We start from the raw sequence: 21,222 nt of genomic DNA on the forward strand, positions 1-21,222 counted from the left end.
TAACTAGCATCACTAAATTAGCAGCAACATTGCTAGCCAGCTTGAGACTCTGAGAACCAACTAACTAACCACAGACAATGTTATACACATTCATCATTGCTAGCAACACACAGAGAGTGATTTAGCTATATCAACAATTCTAATTTTAGTAACGGAGTGTTTTCCAGACAAGGTGGAAGAGATGGCTACCAAATTGAGATGCTCTTTATTTGGTGACATAAGTTAGCTTACGTTAGCTAACGTCAGTCAAAGATAGAATGAACAAACAAATATGTTTACTCTGCTGACGGTAGCTACCAGTCTAGCAGTGACTACCATGGCGTAGGTGAAATTGTTTGACTGTGTGTATACCAAAAGATAGCTATATGATTTAGCTGATGGCTTTCAGAGTTCAGTACGGGATTGTAACGTTAACTAGCTAGCTAACTTGCCCAGCTAGGCTAGCTAAAGTTAAGTTACCTCTAGTTGAGAATCTTCCGTTTTGTTATGAAGGAAAAAGAAATTGTCACGCAGGTCTTTAGCTATTGTACACATGAAACTGTGTCATTCTGAACTGTATCTGCAACGTAATATTCTATTTTGTTGTGACTCGAGCGATACCGATCCGTCCGTTGTACAGGTAACTGCCAAAACAAAGGAAACACTTAAGTAAAAGGGACACAAAGTATATTGAAAGCATGGGGTGCTTCCACACAGGGAGTTCCAGAACACTTGTAGAATCTATGCCATGGCGCATCGACGCTGTTCTGGCCCAACGCACTATTAAGACACTTTATGTTGGTGTTTCCTTTATTTTGGCAGTTACCTGTAGCAGCAGGCTACACGGAGAATGGAATAGCTGGATAAGGGAAATGGCTCAAGCAGCGCAAAAGGGAATGTAACATTGCAGATAAAATTCGTAAGGACACAATTTCATGTGGTCAACATCTTAAGACCTGCATCACTATACTGAGAGCTTTGCCGTTTCTAAAAGGAGGTATTTGAGCCTTTGTTCATGTTTTTTCGGGGCCCCATACTATACAACGAGGATGAGGAAGGGATTTGCTGTTTGGGGTAAGTTTCTCATGTGAAATCACAAAAAAGGTGTCTGAACCCTTCTATAACATTCCATTTACATAAATTTAGATTTGGTTGTAAAAAAATAACTTCTCCTTTAATCACCTCCCTCATGGATGCTTCTTCCTTCTTTGCAGGATAAAAAGGAAGGAGTGTCAGTATGTTTAATCGTTTCTTTCCCAGGATCTTTGAACCAACTTGGTTCAAACCTCCAGCGGTTTTTGGTCCCTTGACTTCTGACAGAGTTACTATTTCTCACTGTTCACGTGGTTAAATTTGTGAGGGTGCAGAAGTCATTTTAGAACGTATCAGGCCTCTGTTGCCGTGATAAAAATAGCTTAGCCACAAGACATAGCATATAAAATGTTCGATGTAGATCACTCACACAATCCATTATTTAATGCTTCTTTATTTTTTAGAGGTGCATTGTATGAGCACATCTTGTTATGGTACTCTTCCAATAGTGGCTAATCCCAACGGACAATACAACAACCTCTTGCTGTAGCTACTGACTGATCTGAAACAACTGAATAGGAAAATGCAATATGGTGAAACAAACTAGTCATTGGTCACCTCAACCTACCTAAGTTATTTTCAGGATGGTGGTTATACAGTTAGTCAGAGCAACTTGTTCATTTTCGTAGTATGTCAGCACCCCCCTATGACCCTCACTTGACGCAATTTCAATCACTAAGAGTGCTGCGTCCTTCGACAACCTTTTAAGATGCCTGCCTCCCTTGGTTTTTGTTCGGGTATTATTTTGTGCTTTCTTTTACAGAAACCTGTGAGAGAAGTTTCCCTGAAAATGTAATAATAAACCATCAATCTCCTCGGTTTACATGTAATCCTCTTTGAATGTTTGTTGTTTTTCTTTAATTCAAGTCACAGTCAGGAGCCTCTCCTCTCCCTTGGAGATGGAGCCTGGCACACACAGCTGGGTGCTGTTGTTTGACCTGCAGAATTAGTAACCTGGGGCTGGGATTTATTAAAGGCAAATATTAGCTTGTCTTTCAGAAGCATTTATTTCCTGATTTCATTACTGTTACGTCACTTTTTCCTTTCTTCCTTTAGCTCTTTCTTTCTTGCCCTCCCTACTTGTGTTAAAGCTAGAGTCCTTACCAATAACGAAGCGGCACCCCACCTCTGTTTTGGTAAAAAGCTGAGGTATGGGCCTGGACAAATGTGACCACTCTTTAAGTTGATAGACTGAGCTATGGACGCAAGGAGTGACCATCCACGATATAAAAATTATAGTTCTAACCATGTTTTGAGTACTATCGCAATATTTTTTTATATGTCAAAATTCACACACAAAGGAGACTAAACTCTTTGGACCTTTAATAACATGAAGTATGTTAAAAAAAATATTGTGTGCTATAGCTTGGAAAATAAATAAATTAGGGCTGTTTAAAGTTCAATCCGCTTTGTGTTTTGTTTCCTTGCCGCGATACTGGCATTGTCCCGGCCCTCGTTTTGCGGCTATACAGTGTTTGTTTTACATTTACATTGTTTGAACACCATTGGTGTAAAACAAGCACAAGTTTTGGGTTCTGATGGGGTACGACAGTTTATTATGCTTATGAGGCATTTTTAAGTTATATTCTTCAAGAATCAATGGGTATATATCATTAATACATCCAAAATGGATGTAGCAACTATGGATTCTAGCTATTTACATTTCATTTTATGTATTTCTCCCCAAATTCGTGGTATCCAATTGGTAGTTACAGTCTTGTCCCATCGCTGCAACTCCCGTAATGACTCGGGAGAGGCGAAGGTCGAGAGCCGTGCGTCCTCCGAAAAACACAACCACAGCCACGCCGCGCTGCTTCTTGACACACTGCTCGCTTAACCCGGAAGCCAGCCGTACCAATGTGTCGGAGGAAACACCGTACACCTGGCGACCGTGTCAGCATGCATTGCGCCCGGCTGGCCACAGGAGTCGCTAGTGCGCGATGGAACAAGAACATCCCTGCCGGCCAAACCCTCCCCTAACCTGGACAACACTGGGCCAATTATGCGCCGCCCTATGGGTCTCCCGGTCACGGCTGGCTGCAACAGAGTCTGGACTCGAACCAGGTTCTCTAGTGGCCTTAGACCACTGCACCACTTGGGAGGCAACTTTCATACTTTATCATTGAATCCTGTCCTTTATCCTCTTTCTCTGTCTGTCTCTCTCTCTCAGGGTTGTTTTGAGGCTGGGCCATAGAGATGACCAGGCTGTGACGGGTGGATTCTGTATAGGATTGACCCTGGCATGGCTACTGCTAGGAAGAGTAAGTATCGTCCTTGTTTTGTTGCTCTGAGATTTGTGTTTTCCCTATTATGTGGTGTTCATTGCAAGAATTGGTATTTCAAAAGTGTGTTCAAATTCAAAACATGGTGCAGCTGAGTGAACCTTAACCTTAGCCTAAATCCTTTAATACGTTTCTTTATTCTTCTTCGGGTTGGCAGACATTGTCGACGTCTGGATCAGGCTCCCATCAGTCTCCCTTATACTGTCTGTTTTCAAAATGGTACCCTATTGCCTAGATCGGTGTTTCCCAACGCCGGTCCTCAAGTAACAGTACATATTTGTGGTGTGGCCCCAGTCAAGCTCACCTGATTCTACTTGTCAACTAATCATCAAGCCCTTGACAAGCTGAATCAGGTGTTTTTGCCTGGGGTTACAACAAAAGTGTGCGCTGTTTGGGGTACTCTGTGTGCGCTGTTTGGGGTACTCGAAGACCGGCGTTGGGATAGTGCGCTACTTCTGACTAGACGCCTATGGGCCCAGTTTCCAAGGGCTCCATCACTGCTCTTAAGTTTGCTATCAAAATGAAGCCCCCCCAAAATCAGGTTTTTTTCACTGATCGAACAGCACACGGTACTCAAACCTGTAATAGTTTTTTGTTTGTTATTTCGGGGGCTTTGTGGCAGCAACACGGGAGGTATTGGCATGGAGATGGTAAAGGCTTTCGCCCTCTTTATTTCTCTCCCTCTGCCCCCCTCTTTCCCTCTCACCCTCCCTTATGTTATAACAGTATACAACAGTATACAAATACTTAGTAAGTGTGTAATTTAAAGAAGTGATCATCAGGCAGGGTACAGGCAACATGAGACAAGAGAATAAGACCTGGGAGACAGTGGCTGGAATTCAATCCAAACCCTACATGGCGATGTTTACGTATGCAATATCTTTGTTTACAATGCACACATACTACGTCTTAATTCTGAGAACTACACTTATCCAGTTAGTCTAGTTGTGGGCAAAACCACACTGTGGGCTTGATTGAATTAAGCCTGAAGTGTGTCTGTGTGTGAGCGACAGTGTGACTGAATGTGATGCACATGACAGATAAGCAGGAATTGTTCAGGGAACCTCATAGAAGCACAGCAAGATAACACCACCTGGGAGACGGGTCACTGTCATTAATACCACCGTCCCCGAGGAGATAGGGTCTTTGTTTCTGCACACAAAGAGCTCATCTCTCCCTGGGTCTTTGTCCTCACTTTGATTCATTTAAGCTGCAGACTGAATGAGAGACTTTCTATTTGGTTTCACCTCAATGTATTTTTAATGTGTCTGGGATGTAGAATGGAGGGCGAGAGTGAGTCCTGGAAGGACATTGGCTTGTGCAATGTAATAGTCCCAAGGCAGGCTCACTTAAATGCTCCAAAGTACTGTCTGGGCTTGTGTCCAGAGAATGTGGATTAACCAAACGGTCTTGTTTAAAGGGCTGTGGATCTCTTAGCATTGTCTGAATCCACAAATTTAGTGTATCCTAGTAGCTAGGCTTCATACTGGAGTGGACACAGAGCTACAGAGCTACTCAGAGGGTGCGTTCTAATAATTTCTCCTTTCTCCTTAAGTGTACACATTCATTACCTCCCACTAATATTATAGCATTGGGTTGGTCGAGGCATGGGGTAGAGGGAGTTTCAACCTTTCAAATCAATGAAGGGAACAAGTGTACACTTTGGGAGGAAGGAGAGATGATTGGGGCGTCGCAAGAGTTATATGTCACACTTCCATAACAGTTCTGTTCTTCTGTACTGCAACTTTCCCCAAATTCCCCGGTTTTCCAGAAATGGGAAGATTGGAATCACTAGAGTATAAGCAGGAATTCCGGGAATCCTCCAACCAGGATTTCTGAAAAACCGGGGAACTTTGGGAAGTTACCATAATTTTGCTCTGGTGAGAATGCAGGCCAAGGAAGAACTGGGACATTTTCATCTTCCAGGAATTGTGTACAGATCCTTGCGACATGGGGCTGTGCATTATCATGAAACATGAGGTGATGGCGGCGGATGAATGGCACGACAATGGGCCATAGAATCTCGTCATGTTATCTCTGCGTATTCAAATTGCCATCGATAAAATGCCATTGTGTCCGTTGTCCATAGTTTATGCCTGCCCATACCGTAACCCTACCGCTACCATGGGGCACTCTGTTCACAACGTTGACATCAGCAAACCACTCGCCCACACGATGCCATACACATGGTCTGCGGTTGTGAGGCCGGTTGGACGTACTGCCAAATTCTCTAAAATGACGTTGGAGGTGGCTTATGGTAGAGAAATGAACACTAAATTCTCTGACAACAGCTCTGGTGGACATTCCTGCAGTCAGCATGCCAATTGTATGCTCCCTTGAGACATCTGTGGCCATGTTTTGTGACAAAACTGCACATTTTAGAGTGGCCTTTTATTGTCCCCAGCACACAGTGCACATACTGTTTTAATCAGCTTCTTGATATGCCACAGCTGTCAGGGGGATGGATTATCTTGGTAAAACATAAATGCTCACTAACATGGATGTAAACAAATTTGTGCACAACATTTGAGATGAGCTTTTTGTGCATAGGGAACATTTCTGGGATATTTTATCTCAGCTCATGAAACATGGGACCAACACTTTACATGTTGCGTTGATATTTTTGTTCAGCGTAAAGAGGGATCTGAGTTTCCCAGACATTTGAGGGCACCAGAATGACACGCACCCCAGACAAGCAGAAAATAAGTGGGTTTACAATCAAAACGTTCAAGTTGCCATGTTCTTCTCGCTTGTAAAGAAAACCATTTTATTTTTGTGACTTATGCCAGTGACACTCAGGAATAAGAAAATAGATTGCATAGTGAACTGTTGTACCAGAGGCCCTTGCAATTTGTGTGTGATTTGTGTGTGTGCTGTAAAAGTGTGTGTGTGACTGTGTCAGTACTGTGACTGAAGGTGTGTGTCAACGCTGTTGTTTATGTATACTGAGGTGGTTGTTCTCTCCTCAGGCTCTGCGGCAAAGGCGGGGGCCGTCAGTTTCTCAGAAGAGCCAGCCACCGCTATTGCTGCCGCCGGCACCCCCTCCCATGTCCACTTTGACGAGAAGCTCCACGACTCTGTCGTCATGGTGATCCCTCAGCCCGATGGGAACTTCATGGTCAAGGTGTTTTTTTTGGGATGGGCAAATTTAACATGTCTGACGTGACAATGACCATAACAGTTGGCATAATCGGCACACCCAGAGAGCTAGGATACTCTGAAACGTACCCCTTGAAATCTCTAGTGGTCCCACAGTCACCCTTCTTTACTTGTAAAAGTCAATACAGCCAGTGTTGCCATTTTAAACTACGACCCTGTATGACAACTAAGGGGAGGAGACAAGCTTTTCTCTCATCTCTTCTAATTTCCGGGTCTCTGTTTTTAAGGTTCAGTTCCACTTATGCCAGATAGATCTCTCCTTACTACCTGCTCCCATAGGCCTCCAACCATCAACTGTTCACGTTAGGGCTCTGAGTGTATTCTGACCATGTGACCTGTGCAAGAAAAACACTTCCTGGGCTCCATAGTTAGTGGACCCTAGGAAGAGTAGCTGCTGCGTGAGCAACAAGCTAAGTGGGACCCTAGTAAACTAAACTAATCTACACTTCGCTAGTAGCTAGCCACATTTTTTTTGACTGTTTGAGGAGCCATTAGCCTGGTCACAGATCTGTTTGTGCTGCAAATTGCCAAGTTGGCTATACAGCACAAGGAGATGTGGAACCAGGCATTGAAGTGGATCAGAGAACCTCTGTAGTCTCTGCAGCACTGTAACAGTAGGCTTGGGCAGTATGACTGTGCTGTTCTGACCGCCCTTTTATTCCACTGCCCTGGTGTGGGAAGCGGGATCCACCAGACAGACGGCAGGGTTGAATGTGCCGTGTGTCTGAAGTTCTCATCTACCCACTAGGAACCTCGGGGTTGCCATGGAAACGGGCGTGGGGGGGGGGGTGGACCAACCGTAGCCAGATGTGGTGGGCTGTAGTGTGTGGGGTGGTTGGAGATGGACGATACGCTGCATAGCTGCATAATCAAAGCACTGGGTTTGTTTGTTTTCACACTCTTCCCTCTCCATCTTCTTCACTTGTTTTGTTTGACGTTGCTAGAGGGGCATTTGAGGCTTGGGTTGCTTGTTTGAGGCATTCGAGACTCAATGGTAGTGCTGAGGGTTATCTTTTGGCTCCTCTCTTCCTCTGGCTTGCTCTTTTCTCCCTCATCTCTTCTCTTGCAGCTTTTTTTTGCTTGCTCGCCATTTTTATTTTTATATTTTTTTAATCTTCACTCTCTCTTTCTCGCTGTTGTTAAATTGCATTGTGTCATTTTTATGAAGTCACATGAACCAGACAGGATGTTTATCAGAGAGAGAAAAGCAAGTTTCTTTTTGTAGCAATTTTTGTCATCAGATGAAACTTAAGGATGTGCATGTTCAAAACCGGAAGCTTCTTTGCAGGGTAGCTCTAATTGATCTTTTATTGCTCAAATGCCTTTCCTGGGCATTTGTGTATATGGTGAATGAATTAGTCTCTCTTTGTCTCCCGTCCATCTCTCTCTCTCCCCCCCCAGGTTGGTTTTCTGAAGACCCAGCACAAGTATGAGATTGTCTTCGACCTCCCTGAGGTTCTGTCACTGGGGCAGGCTGTGTGTCCAGCTCCTGTACCCAACCAGCACATCTGCATCACCGATATCACTCCTGTAGCAGAGGGTATGTCAGAGTCTTGGTCAAGCCGGCCTCAGCCCTAGTCCCTGTCCCACCCGTCCATCTAACCCCAGACTCCAGCCCCAGCTACCTCGACCTACTAGCCCATGCGTCGGTTTTACCGTAGCTGTCAGCCCAACCCCCAGATACAGCCTTTTCCCTACACCCAGACGTAATCCAAACCCTTTTGAAATCCACTGGTCTTTGTCCAGTCTCCAGTTGACCAGACCTTCATATCAGTCATTCTTTATATTAGCTGGACATCTAATATGTACAGGAAACAGTGAAAGATTGCTAACATCCCCCAGGGGGTTTCTGTAGTTCGTAATGAGGGTTTTTATTACCACCCACTCACTACAGTAGTTTGTTCTAGCATTGACTTTAGTTCGTCGTTCCATTCCACCATCTGCTGGGATACTGTTACGAATCCCTTTGGCCCGACAGTCTAGGGGGGATGGTAATGGGACCCGTAACACAACTCATGCAAATTATAGTAGTGAAAACGTAACAGTGAGAACAAATAACACAGACAACTTAATTACCGTCAAACACTAAATGTTTATTTATAAACACACGGTAAATGGGGGGGGAGCAGGAAAAGGGGCTGAGCGGGACCCAAGGAATGAAAGAATAATAATTCAAAAACACCCCTAAGCTAGACTAGCCTACTTCAAACAGCTAACTAACTAACCAAAAATACAGGGGGTGGTCCGCCCAGTTCTAACTAGTGTTTTTAACAATGTTTAACTACGGGTAGTGTAGCCCAAGGGCGACTTGTCTGGTTACCCCCTTTTCCCACCATCAAACAAACACTCAAACACCATAACCAAAACAATACTCACAGGTGGGGACAAAGTGACATGTAGCTGCAAAACACACAAGCGATCTACAGACAGAAGGCATGTTACAAAGAGATTGAGCTGAGCTGGGGAGAAAACAACTGACAGGGGTTTTAAACCAAGGGAAAGGGACTGTGATTGGGTAAGGGAAAAGGAGCAGGTGTCTTCCGATTAGCGACTGATTGATGACTGATTGGGGAATGATTATTGTCACCTGTGAGTAGGGGAGAAGGAGAGAACAGAGATACACACAGGATACACACAGAACACTTGTATCCGTAACACTCCCACCCTTAAAAGCGCAACCCTAGGGATTGCGAACACATTTACAAAACATACAAACATCATTATTTTTACTCACTACCGGGGCTGTAATCCTTCGCAGAGGAATGGCCTCGGGGTATCTTGTTGCCATACACATAATTGTCAACAGAAACTGGTTACCCGAGTTTGTCTTCGGTAATGGTCCAACACAATCAACCACCACATGTTCGAATGGTTCACCTATGACAGGTATTGGACAAAGAGGAGCGGGAGGAATAACCTGATTTGGTTTTCCTGTTATCTGACATGTGTGGCATGTACGACAGTACTGAGCCACATCTTGTTTTAAACCTGGCCAAAAGAAATGGCGAAGAATCCGATCATAAGTTTTTGTGATTCCTAAATGACCAGACCACTGGTGATCATGAGCAAGGGATAACACATTTTGTCGAAAGGCTGTAGGAATCACTATTTGGTAAACAGCATTCCAATCTCCGCCCGCGTCATCATGGGATGTCCATTTACGCATGAGGAGATTACCATCAATGAAGTAAGCCACGTTTTTCTTCTTTACCTCTTCCAATGAGACAACACTAGAAAAACATTTAGCAAGCTTGGTGTCAACCTTTTGGTTAGCAACCAGCTGCTCACGAGTGACTGGTAACTGTATTGCATCAGCAATAAGTTCAACATTCTTCGCTTCTTTCCTGGGCTGTTTGTCAGAGGTGATCAGCTCCTCAGAGGTAGCACACAACCCATCCTCTTGATCATCCTCTTTGAACAGAACAGTGTTCGACAAATCTATCACGTCACTCTTGTCGTGCCTGAGCACGAGTGACAGCACAAGCAGGGAACACATGTGGATAACTCTGTGCCAGCTCATTGGAGAGAAAGTGGTCACTTTTATCCAATACTTCCAATACGGGTCCTACCTTTCCTCCGGCAATATCGTTACCCATTATAAAGGTCACACCTTTTACTGGCAACATAGGACGTACCCCCACTCTGAATATTCCACTGATTAACTCAGAGTGTACTTTCACAAAGTGCAATGGCACTGGGACAAAACCCATTTCTATACCCTGAACTAACACACTGGAACCACAGTATGTATCGTCGGATAAGGGCAACACATCAGACAATATAAACGACTGCGCCGCACCAGTATCTCTAAGGATTTTAACCGGACGCTGAGACGCTTCGTCATTCGCTAGGGACACAAACCCCTCAAATGAACGGTTCATAACTACGGTCGGGAACTGGGTCTTTCAAAATACATTTACCCTTAGGCACCTGTTTCGTTTCAGACCTCACAACCGTACGAATTAGACCAACACCTGTTGGTGGCTTGGCACGAAGAGGCCCCCTTTGTTTACGTTTTAGCAGGAAGCAATTATTAATCATATGTCCCACCTTATGACAATAGAAACAGGGACGCTCATTTTTCTGGCGTGCTTGATATACTGCTGGCCGACTAGGGCTATAAGTAGGCAATTCTGTAACTCTACTCTCAGTATGAGCCGAAAACACACTCTTGTGCGTCAACACAAACTCGTCTGCCAACACAGACGCTTCGGACAGGGAGGATACTTTCTGTTCGTTTAGGTACACTACAATGCGTTCAGGTAAGCAATTTTTAAACTCTTCCAACAAAATTAACTCCCGGAGAGAGTTAAAATCAGTTACCTTGCTAGCAGCATGCCATTTACCAAACAGATTTCCCTTCTCTCTAGCAAATTCCACATAAGTCTTACTAGAAGACTTCTTATGAGACCTAAATCTCTGTCGGTATGCCTCAGGCACAAGCTCATAGGCGCGAAGAACAGTAGCTTTGACCACTTCATAATTTAAACTGTCTTCAAGAGGTAGCGCTGACAAAATCTCTTGGGCTTTACCAGTTAATTTACACTGAAGTAATAGGCACCATACCTCTTTAGGCCATTTCAAGGCTACGGCTATACGTTCAAATACACAAAAATAGGAGTCAACCTCTGACTCTCTGAACAAAGGTACTAAAGCAATCTGCCTACTAATGTCAAAAGTGTTGGGATCTCTAGTTGGTGAGGACGGCTCACTAACAGTCACTGCAGGAACGAAGGCTAGCCTCACTGTCTCTGCCTCCAGTTCCATCTGGCGCATTTTTAACTCCATCTACCGCTGTTCTCGTTCTGCCTCAATTTTACACATCTCCAACTAGAGAGTCTCTCGCCTAATTTGGGCTCTCTTCCGCCTCCAGTTGGAACTGTATTGACCGGACATCCCTCCTGGTATCACCGGTTGACTGTGGGGAGAGTGGATCAAAACGGGGCAATGTGGCTGGAGCTTTAGCCTCGCCCTCAGACACCACTGGGCTTAGAGGAGCAGCAACATCCCCTACAGGGGTAGTAGGCGCAGGCAGCGGTAATACAAGCACCTGTTCTTCCAACAAAACATTCAACACTAGTTGTTTAACCTCCGCTTTAACTACATTCTGTGGAATCAATACTGAATAATGGTCAGCCAAGGTCATTAAATCAACTCTACGACACCTATCAAAAACCTCCCACGAAGGGTTATCCAAAAAGGACTTCAAATCAAATGTAGCCATTTTTAAATACTACACAGAGCCAACAAATAGCAAACACTAATTCTACTTAAGCTATAACGTTCAACACTGAACTAGACCACTAAAACAATCTGCACAAGCGGTATGGGTGTCAGTAATGACAGATCCCGGATGAGCCCCCACTTATGTTACGAATCCCTTTGGCCCGACAGTCTAGGGGGGATGGTAATGGGACCCGTAACACAACTCATGCAAATTATAGTAGTGAAAACGTAACAGTGAGAACAAATAACACAGACAACTTAATTACCGTCAAACACTAAATGTTTATTTATAAACACACGGTAAATGGGGGGGGAGCAGGAAAAGGGGCTGAGCGGGACCCAAGGAATGAAAGAATAATAATTCAAAAACACCCCTAAGCTAGACTAGCCTACTTCAAACAGCTAACTAACTAACCAAAAATACAGGGGGTGGTCCGCCCAGTTCTAACTAGTGTTTTTAACAATGTTTAACTACGGGTAGTGTAGCCCAAGGGCGACTTGTCTGGTTACCCCCTTTTCCCACCATCAAACAAACACTCAAACACCATAACCAAAACAATACTCACAGGTGGGGACAAAGTGACATGTAGCTGCAAAACACACAAGCGATCTACATACAGAAGGCATGTTACAAAGAGATTGAGCTGAGCTGGGGAGAAAACAACTGACAGGGGTTTTAAACCAAGGGAAAGGGACTGTGATTGGGTAAGGGAAAAGGAGCAGGTGTCTTCCGATTAGCGACTGATTGATGACTGATTGGGGAATGATTATTGTCACCTGTGAGTAGGGGAGAAGGAGAGAACAGAAATACACACAGGATACACACAGAACACTTGTATCCGTAACAGATACCATGACCTTCTACTTTCGTGTGTGTGTGCGTTATTTGTAGTGTTGGCCAGCTGCGTTAATGTGCTTGACCCCAGAGAGTTTTTCCACTCTGGTTGACATTTCGCTCCCCTGGCCCTGTGAGTCTGGCATCTCTTCCCACTCTACCCATTCAAGAGAAACAACAATAAGAAGTGAGAAATACAGAAAAAAGAAAGAGGGAAAAGTAAACAAACAATACAATTATTGCAGTCATAACAAGTATCTCCCTCTCTCCCTTCCTCCCCTCTTCCCCCCCTCCCCAGGTGGTCTGAGAGTGACGTGTGAGTACATGGCCCATCAGGAGGGGGTGCTATGTGAGGAGGTGATGCTGGTCAGTGAGAGCCAGGCGGAAGTCTGTGTGGGGGTCAAGGTTCAAGCCCGCGTCATGGGTAAGTGTAGGGGGAAGTTGTCCCTAGACTCTGTTTTTTCCCACTCATGGTTAAGATTGGGATTGAGGAAGGATAACCTGATCCTAGATCTGTACCAAGGGGAAACTTCACCCCGCTGCAGGTAAGTCTACAGTTACAGCCATGATAACAAAACCAATTTGTTCCAAGTTGTCTTTATTGCAGTCACGCTGTGCAGGAGATCTCGCAATGCCTGGAGAAGTGTTTAGCGACCAAAATGACATAGCAGGACTTTGAGATGTGAGCATGTGTAGATCTCAGAAGATTTCTGTATCATGTCAGTGTGGTTCCTGAGATGTTCAACACTTCTCCAGGCGTTGTGAGATCTGATCACCTGCACACTTTTCATGCAACTAAAACTTGTAGTCACCACTTCTTTTTACATTTATTGTTATTTCACCTTTATTTAACCAGGTAGGTCAGTTGAGAACAAGTTCTCATTTACAACTGCGACCAGCCAAGATAAAGCAAAGCAGTGCGACACAAACAACAACACAGCGTTACACATGGGATAAACAAACGTACGGTCAATAACACAATAGAAAAATCAATATACAGTGTGTGCAAATGTATTAAGATTAGGGAGGAAAGGCAATAAATAGGCCATAGTGGCGAAATAATTACAATTTAGTATTAACACTGGAGCAATAGATGTGCAGATGATGATGTGCAAGTAGAGATACTGGGGTGCAAAAGAGCAAAAATAAATAACAAAATGGGGATGAGGTAGTTGGGTGGGTGGGCAATTTACAGATGGGCTGTGTACAGGTGCAGCGATCGGTAAGCTGCTCTGACAGCTGATGCTTAAAGTTGGAGAGGGAGATATAAGTCTCCAGCTTCAGTGATTTTTGCAATTCGTTCCAGTCATTGGCAGCAGAGAACTGGAAGGAAAGGCAGCCAAAGGAGGAGTTGGCTTTGGGGATGCCCAGTGAAATATACCTGCTGGAGTCCGTGCTACGGGTGGGTGTTGCTATGGTGACCAGTGAGCTGAGATAAGGCGGGGCTTTACCAAGCAAAGACTTATAGATGACCTGGAGCCAGTGGGTTTGGCGACGAATATGAAGCGAGAGCCAGCCAACGAGAGGATACAAGTCGCAGTGGTGGGTAGTATATGGGGCTTTGCTGACAAAACCGATGGAACATTGATAGACTACATCTAATTTGCTGAGTAGAGTGTTGGAGGCTATTTTGTAAATGACATCGCCGAAGTCAAGGACCGGTAGGATGGTCAGTTTTACGAGGGTATGTTTAGCAGCATGAGTGAAGGAGGCTTTGTTGCGAAATAGGAAGCCGATTCTAGATTTAATTTTGGATTGGAGATGCGTAATGTGAGTCTGGAAGGAGACTTTACAGTCTAACCAGACACCAAGGTATTTGTAGTTGTCCACATATTCTAAGTCATAACCTTCCAGAGTAGTGATGCAAGTCAGGTGGGAGGGGGCGGACAGCGATCGGTTGAAAAGCATGCATTTAGTTTTACTAGCATTTAAGAGCAGTTGGAGGCCACGGAAGGAGAGTTGTATGGCATTGAGGCTCGTCTGGAGGTTTATTAACAGTGTCCAAAGAAGGGCCAGAAGTATACAGAATGATGTCGTCTGTGTAGAGGTGGATCAGAGAATCACCAGCAGCAAGAGCGACATCATTGATATATACAGAGAAAAGAGTCGGCCCGAGAATTGAACCTTGTGGCACCCCATAAAGACTGCCAGAGGTCCGGACAACAGGCCCTCTGATTTGGTCACACTGAACTCTATATGAGAAGTAGTTGGAGAACCAGGCGAGGCAGTCATTTGAGAAACCAAGGCTGTTGAGTCTGCCGATAAGAATGCGGTGATTGACAGAGTCGAAAGCCTTGGCCAGGTCGATAAAGACGGCTGCACAGTACTGTCTTTTATCAATGGAGGTTATGATATCGCTTAGGACCTTGAGCGTGGCTGAGGTGCATCCGTGACCAGCTCGGAAACCAGATAGCGGAGAAGGTACGGTGGGATTCAAAGTGGTCGGTGATCTGTTTAACTTGGCTTTCAAATACTTTAGAAAGGCAGGGCAGGATGGATATAGGTCTATAATATGGGTATAGATTGTCTCCCCCTTTGAAGAGGGGGATGACTGCGGCATCTTTCCAATATTTAGGGATTTCAGACGATACGAAAGAGAGGTTGAACAGGCCAGTAATAGGGGTTGCAACAATTGCGGAAGATAATTTTAGAAAGAGAGGGTTGATCGAGGGTTGATTGATTTAGAAAGAGAGGGTCCAGATTGCCTAGCCCAGCTGATTTGTAGGGGTCCAGATTTCGCAGCTCTTTCAGAACATCAGCTATCTGGATTTTGGTGAAAGAGAAGCGCGGGGGGGGGGGGGGCTTGGGCAAGTTGCTGCGGGGGGTGCAGAGCTGTTGGACGGGGTAGGGGTAGCCAGGTGGAAAGCCAGCCGTAGAAAAATGCTTATTGAAATTCTCGATTATCGTTGATTTATCGGTGGTGACAGTGTTTCCTAGCCTCAGTGCAGTGGGCAGCTGAGAGGAGGTGCTCTTATTCTCCATGGACTTTACAGTGTCCCAACACTTTTGGGAATTTGTGCTACAGGATGCAAATTTCTGTTTGAAAAAACTAGCCCTTTGCTTTCCTGACAGACTGTGTATATTGGTTCCTGACTTCCCATAAAAATGGCATATTTCAGGGGATATTCGATGCTAATGCAGTATGCCATAAGATGTTTTTTTGCTGGTCAAGGGCAGTCAAGTCTGGAGTGAACCAAGGGCTATATCTGTTCTATGTTTTTTGAATGGGGCATGCTTATTTAAGATGGTGAGGAAAGCACTTTTAAAGAATAACCAGGCATCGTCTAATGACGGGATGAGGTCAATATCCTTCCAGGATACCCGGGCCGGGTTGATTAGAAAGGTCTGCTCGCTGAAGTGTTTTAGGGAGGATTTGACAGTGATGAGGGGTGGTCGTTTGACTGCGGACCCATTACGGACGCAGGCAATGAGGCAGTGATCGCTGAGATCCTGGTTGAAGACAGCAGAGGTGTATTTAGAGGGTAGGTTGGTCAGGATGATATCTATGAGGGTACCTGTGTTTACGGATTTGGGGTTGTACCTGGTAGGTTCATTGATAATCTGTGTGAGATTGAGGGCATCTAGTTTAGATTGTAGGACTGCCGGAGTGTTAAGCTTATCCCAGTTTAGGTCACCTAACAGTACGAACTCTGAAGATAAATGGTGGGCAATCAATACGCATATGGAGTCCAGGGCACAACTGCGGGCTGAGGGGGGCCTATAGCAAGCGGCAACAGTGAGAGACTTATTTCTGGTAAGGTGGCTTTTTAGAAGTAGAAGCGCAAACTGTTTGGGCACAGACCTGGATAGCATGACAGAACTCTGCAGTAGATTGCGACCACGTCCCCTTTGGGAGTTCTATCTTGGCGGAAAATGTTGTAGTTGGGGATGGAAATTTCAGAGTTTTTGGTGGCCTTCCTAAGCCAAGATTCAGACACGGCTAGGACATCAGGGTTGGCGGAGTGTGTTAAAGCAGGGAATAAAACAAACTTAGGGAGGAGGCTTCTAATGTTAACATACATGAAACCAAGGCTTTTACGGTTACAGAAGTCAACAAATGAGAGCGCCTGGGGAATAGGTGTGGTACTGGGGTCTACAGGGCCTGGGTTAACCTCTACATCACCAGAGGAACAGAGGAGGAGTAGGATAAGGGTACGGCTAAAGGCTATAAGAACTAGTCATCTAGTGCGTTGGGAACAGTGAGTTAAAGGAGCAGATTTCTGGGCATGGTAGAATAGATTCATGGCATAATGTACAGACCAGGGTATGGTAGGATGTGATTGGAGGTAAACCTAGGCGTTGAGTGACGATGAGAGAGATTTCGTCTCTGGTTAGACCAGTTAAGCCAGGTGAGGTCTCCGCATGTGTGGGGGTGGAACAAAAGAGCTATCTAAGGCAAGGTGAGCGGGACTGAGGGCTCTATAGTGAAATAACACAATAAGGACTAGACGAGGCATATTGACATTAGAAAGAGGCATAAAGCGGTCACAGGTGTTGATTGGGAGAGCTAAGACAACAACGGGTAAATGGTGATGAATGGGCAGAGCGGGTCAGTTAGGTACATACAGGACCTGAGTTCGAGGCTGGGGCCGACAGATAAACAAAATGAGGTACTGTGTTATTGAAACAGTCCAGGGGGCATCAGCTGTGTAGCTGAGTGATCATAGGGTCCAAAGAACAGCAATAGGTGAGTCAGGGAGCCGTTCAGTAGTCAGTACTAGGCTAGGCGAGTGGGAGACACGACGCTTAGAAAGCTAAGGGGTCCAGAAACAAAGGGTCCAAGCCAATTGGCAAAAGAGGTATTGTAGCCCTAGAATTAGCTGGAAAATGGGCCTAGCTCAAGGCTAACTGGTGCTTGCTTCGGGACAGAGGCGTTCGCTAACAGTAGCCACTCGGTAGCAGCTAGCTAGCTGCGATGATCCGGTGTAATGATCCAGAGTGGCAGGAATCCGGTGATGTGGTAGGGAGAACCTGTCCGATATGCTCTGGCGGTGTCCGAGCTAAAAGGTGAAGACTGCTAGCTGTGGCTAACAAAGACTGGTAGCTAGTTAGCTGGCTAGCTCCTGATGGAGGTTCCAGTTATAAGGAATAAAAATATCAGATCTGTACCAAATTGAGTGAGGCGGGTTGCAGGAAAGTATATTTAGTTCGAAGATAAAAAATGAGATTAAAATGTATACGAGAAAAGAAAAAATATGCTATTTACACGGGATAAGACAAAGACAAACACAACACACGGCCGACTGCTACGCCATCTTGGAACGATTACAAACCATCTGTCCGTCCTAAAAATGAGTACTTGTGTTGTATCTGTATCATGCTGTATGTGCTCTGTGGGGGTAGTGGTTCTCAAACCTCTCCTCTGGGACACACAGCTGTTCTATGTATTTGAACTATTCCAGATCTAATCCAACTGATTTAACTTGTCAACTAATCATCAAGCCCTTGAATAGGTGAATTACTTAAGCTAGTTCAAGGATACAATTAAATTGGGAAATGTCTGTGGCCCCTGAGGAGAGGTTTGAGAAACACGCTGTACAGTGAACCCTCATAATTTACTGTGTACACAAGTGCTGAAAACCACCTCCCTTCTTTCTCTAATAATATCATTTCTAAATAAGAAAGGGAAAGGGGATACATAGTCAGTTGAACAACTGAACGCATTTAACCGAAATGTGTCAGTTATTTCTGAGTGTGTCCGTCTAGTTTTACTGTAGCCAACGAGTCATTGTCTTCCCAAACAAGGCAAGGCAATGGTGTAGTGTTGTTGAATTGAGTAACAGTCTAGCGCCTAGGAGTCTGATACTGCTCCTTAACAATTCGTTTTTGAATAATAGGTTGAGAACAATTATGTAGTAGTGTGCTGTTGCCACCTCCTGGTGAGTCTGAACAGCATGGGTTAAGCATCACTGACGACTTCAATAATGTGGTAACTTGAGTAAAACGAAGTGAATCACACATAAATAGGGAGCTTGTTAGATGGGTAGATGGGAGCGTTCGTGTTCACATGCAGTGTCACAAATGGCACCCTACTACCTATTTGGTGTACTACTTTTGACCAGAAAGTATTGCACTACATAGGGAATAGGGTGTGATTTGGGACGTTCATGTTCGCCTTCCTGCTCTGTACCTACATCTGTAGGCAGGCAGGCAGAGGAGGGAAGGGGATGTTGTGTGTGTGTGAAAGCGTTTGTGAAGGGGCCGGGAAACAGATCGCACAGCTTAAATCCTTTTGGCCTTTACTGACCCTCTCTCTCACTCTACTTTACTAGCACACACTGTAATAGAGGACTGGCACTGGTCTGATGTTGTAGACTAAACCATTTCTGAGAAATAACCTAATGGTATTTTCTCTTTCTTTCTCTCCCCTTTTTTTTAATTTTCTCTGTTTTCTCTCTCTCTCTCTGTTTTCCAGACCGTCACCATGGTACACCCATGTTGTTGGAAGGAGTGCGTTGTGTGGGTGTGGAGCTGGAGTATGACTCTGAACAGAGTGACTGGCAAGGATTTGACTAGACCAGGCAATGCGACACACACACACACACACACACACACACACACATTCAAACAAAAAGACAGTGCCACATATATTGGAATTCATCATCCACTCCAAACTATCCCTGACCATTCAAGATGTTTTGGTCCAAAAAGAGGATGAAATTAGGAAATAGACAGTGGTTCTTTTTTTTTAAAGCAAGGCTAATGTGATCAGATCTCTGTTGAGCATACCTCCAGTATAGTTAGTTAATGCATCTGAAATGCATTGAAACAGGTACTATTTTTTAATTGTCATTAGTACTGCAATGATATACGTCATCCAACTGCCCATGCCTTTACACTGCATGCCCCTATGTTGTTGAATATGTTTTCTGAGTAAACCTATAGGGGGCAGCAAAGCTCACGTAAACAATTCAGCCCATTTCACCCAGCCTGGCTTTAACAGTACCCATAGGGGTCGACAAAGACCACTAAATGTATCCCTCCCATCTGACATGGAGGGATTGAAAATTACTTATTTTAAATTCATAATAATAATTATACGCTATGAATCAATTGCAAGTGCCTATGTTGCTGTACAGCTTTTACCATCAACAACTGCCTTCTATCCCTTGCCTAGTTAAATAAAGGTTAAATAAATGAAATAAAAATTTAACAAAATAATCCATCTACCAATCACTAACCTGCCCTCCCTCCCCCAAACCCCTCACCGTTCTCTCTGAGCACTCATACTCTTGTTGCAAACTAATCTCTTTGTAAGAAGTATAGTTAGTCACTGTTTACTGTCAATGGTTAGTCACTGTAAATTAATATTCCCATCAATTAAGAATATCTAGTACAATCAATCTCTGTATTTCATATAGCTAAGTGGAATTAAACCTGTTTTCTTTATCAAATCAGACAATCTACATATGTTAAATGTGTTCGCCCTTAATTTTTTTTATATTTGTGTATAATAGATTCTGTAATGTCTTGAAGTTATCTGGTGTCCATACTAAATCCACGCTCCCAGGTTGAGGTCAATTTCATTTAAACTCCAATCAATTCACGAAGTACACTGGAATTCCAATTGTCTTCCATGCTTTTCAATGTGGATCATTCGGAATTGGAATTTGGTTTGCTTTCTGAATTGACCCTAACCCTGCCATGCTTCAAACGATAGTGAAACGGATCGTGGATTCAGTTTGGATACCATCCGATCTTGTCCCATCGACAGGTTAAGAGTAGAAAAAGAGGGGGCACTATTGTTCATGCAGTCAGACTGATCAAAATAATATTCTCCACCCACATTGTGATAGGCATCATGTCTGTTCTTAGCAGGGTTGGGTCAATTCCATGTCAATTCAGAAAGTAAACCAAATTCCACATTTCTAATTCAAAAGCGTTTAAAAGAATTGGAATTTCATTGTACTTCCAGAATTGACCCCAACCCTGGTTCTTAGGTTACTGTAATGAGGGATTACTGTACTAGGAGGGGTGTAGCATTTTGTCAGTCAATACACTACACAATACATGTTCCCTTATAGATGTTGGTTGTTGTGATCGCTCTTATTTTGTTATGCCATGAAAGAATAAAGTTTATGTATTTAAAAATAAGTACTTTTGTATAACTGCTTTTGTTTCACTATTGCAAAACTCTGATTTTCCGCTGGAGGGTGGTCCTTACTGTACCATTTACTGTGTTCGGTTGATTGTAATGGAGCTACAGGATACATCTATCTTCTGAGGTTTATAGTGTTTCACATAGGCTATGGGTGTGCTGTAGTCTAGATATTGGAACCGATCCATAGATTAGGTTGAAAATTGACCCCCCCCCCCCCCCCCCCCCCCCTTACCCTGACGCACCCGTTTTCCTAGTCGCCTTTGTCTCGCTCTTGCTTCACCTCCATTTCCCTCTACCTCACACATCCTTGTGTGTCCCTGTCTCAGTCCCAATCATGACACAACTTGCCCTACTGCTGCAACCACAGATTAAAATCTTACAAATGGTCAAGACCTCTCTAGGTTGGCGTGTGTGTGCTCTTTGTTCCTCGACTATAAAAGCCTGGCCAGTACCTCATGGCTCCTCTCGTGTTCTGGTTCCATCATGACCGTAACTAGCCGTTAGACCCCAGATACAAGACTCGATTCCGTCCCCTTTTTAGATGACCC

The 21,222-nt window shown here is 44.3% G+C and overlaps 1 protein-coding gene across 1 annotated transcript; it reads left to right on the plus strand.

Moving 5' to 3' along the window:
• Positions 1-3,242: 3,242 nt before the first annotated feature.
• LOC120049737 (UPF0687 protein C20orf27 homolog) lies at positions 3,243-20,610 on the plus strand. The gene is made up of 5 exons (XM_038996107.1): positions 3,243-3,332; positions 6,323-6,477; positions 7,914-8,052; positions 12,872-12,997; positions 18,989-20,610. The coding sequence occupies exons 1-5, from the start codon at positions 3,314-3,316 to the stop codon at positions 19,087-19,089; spliced, it is 540 nt and encodes a 179-aa protein (XP_038852035.1). The 5' UTR covers positions 3,243-3,313; the 3' UTR covers positions 19,090-20,610.
• Positions 20,611-21,222: the final 612 nt, after the last annotated feature.

Source organism: Salvelinus namaycush, chromosome 6, assembly GCF_016432855.1.
Source record: "Salvelinus namaycush isolate Seneca chromosome 6, SaNama_1.0, whole genome shotgun sequence".
Classification (NCBI taxonomy): Eukaryota; Metazoa; Chordata; class Actinopteri; order Salmoniformes; family Salmonidae; genus Salvelinus; species Salvelinus namaycush.

What these genes read in the sequence shown, in the direction of transcription:
- LOC120049737 (XM_038996107.1), top strand. An exon ending in ATGGGAACTTCATGGTCAAG is followed by an intron (nt 6,478 to 7,913) that starts GTGTTTTTTTTG and finishes CTCCCCCCCCAG; the next exon opens with GTTGGTTTTCTGAAGACCCA. An exon ending in GGTTCAAGCCCGCGTCATGG is followed by an intron (nt 12,998 to 18,988) that starts GTAAGTGTAGGG and finishes TCTGTTTTCCAG; the next exon opens with ACCGTCACCATGGTACACCC.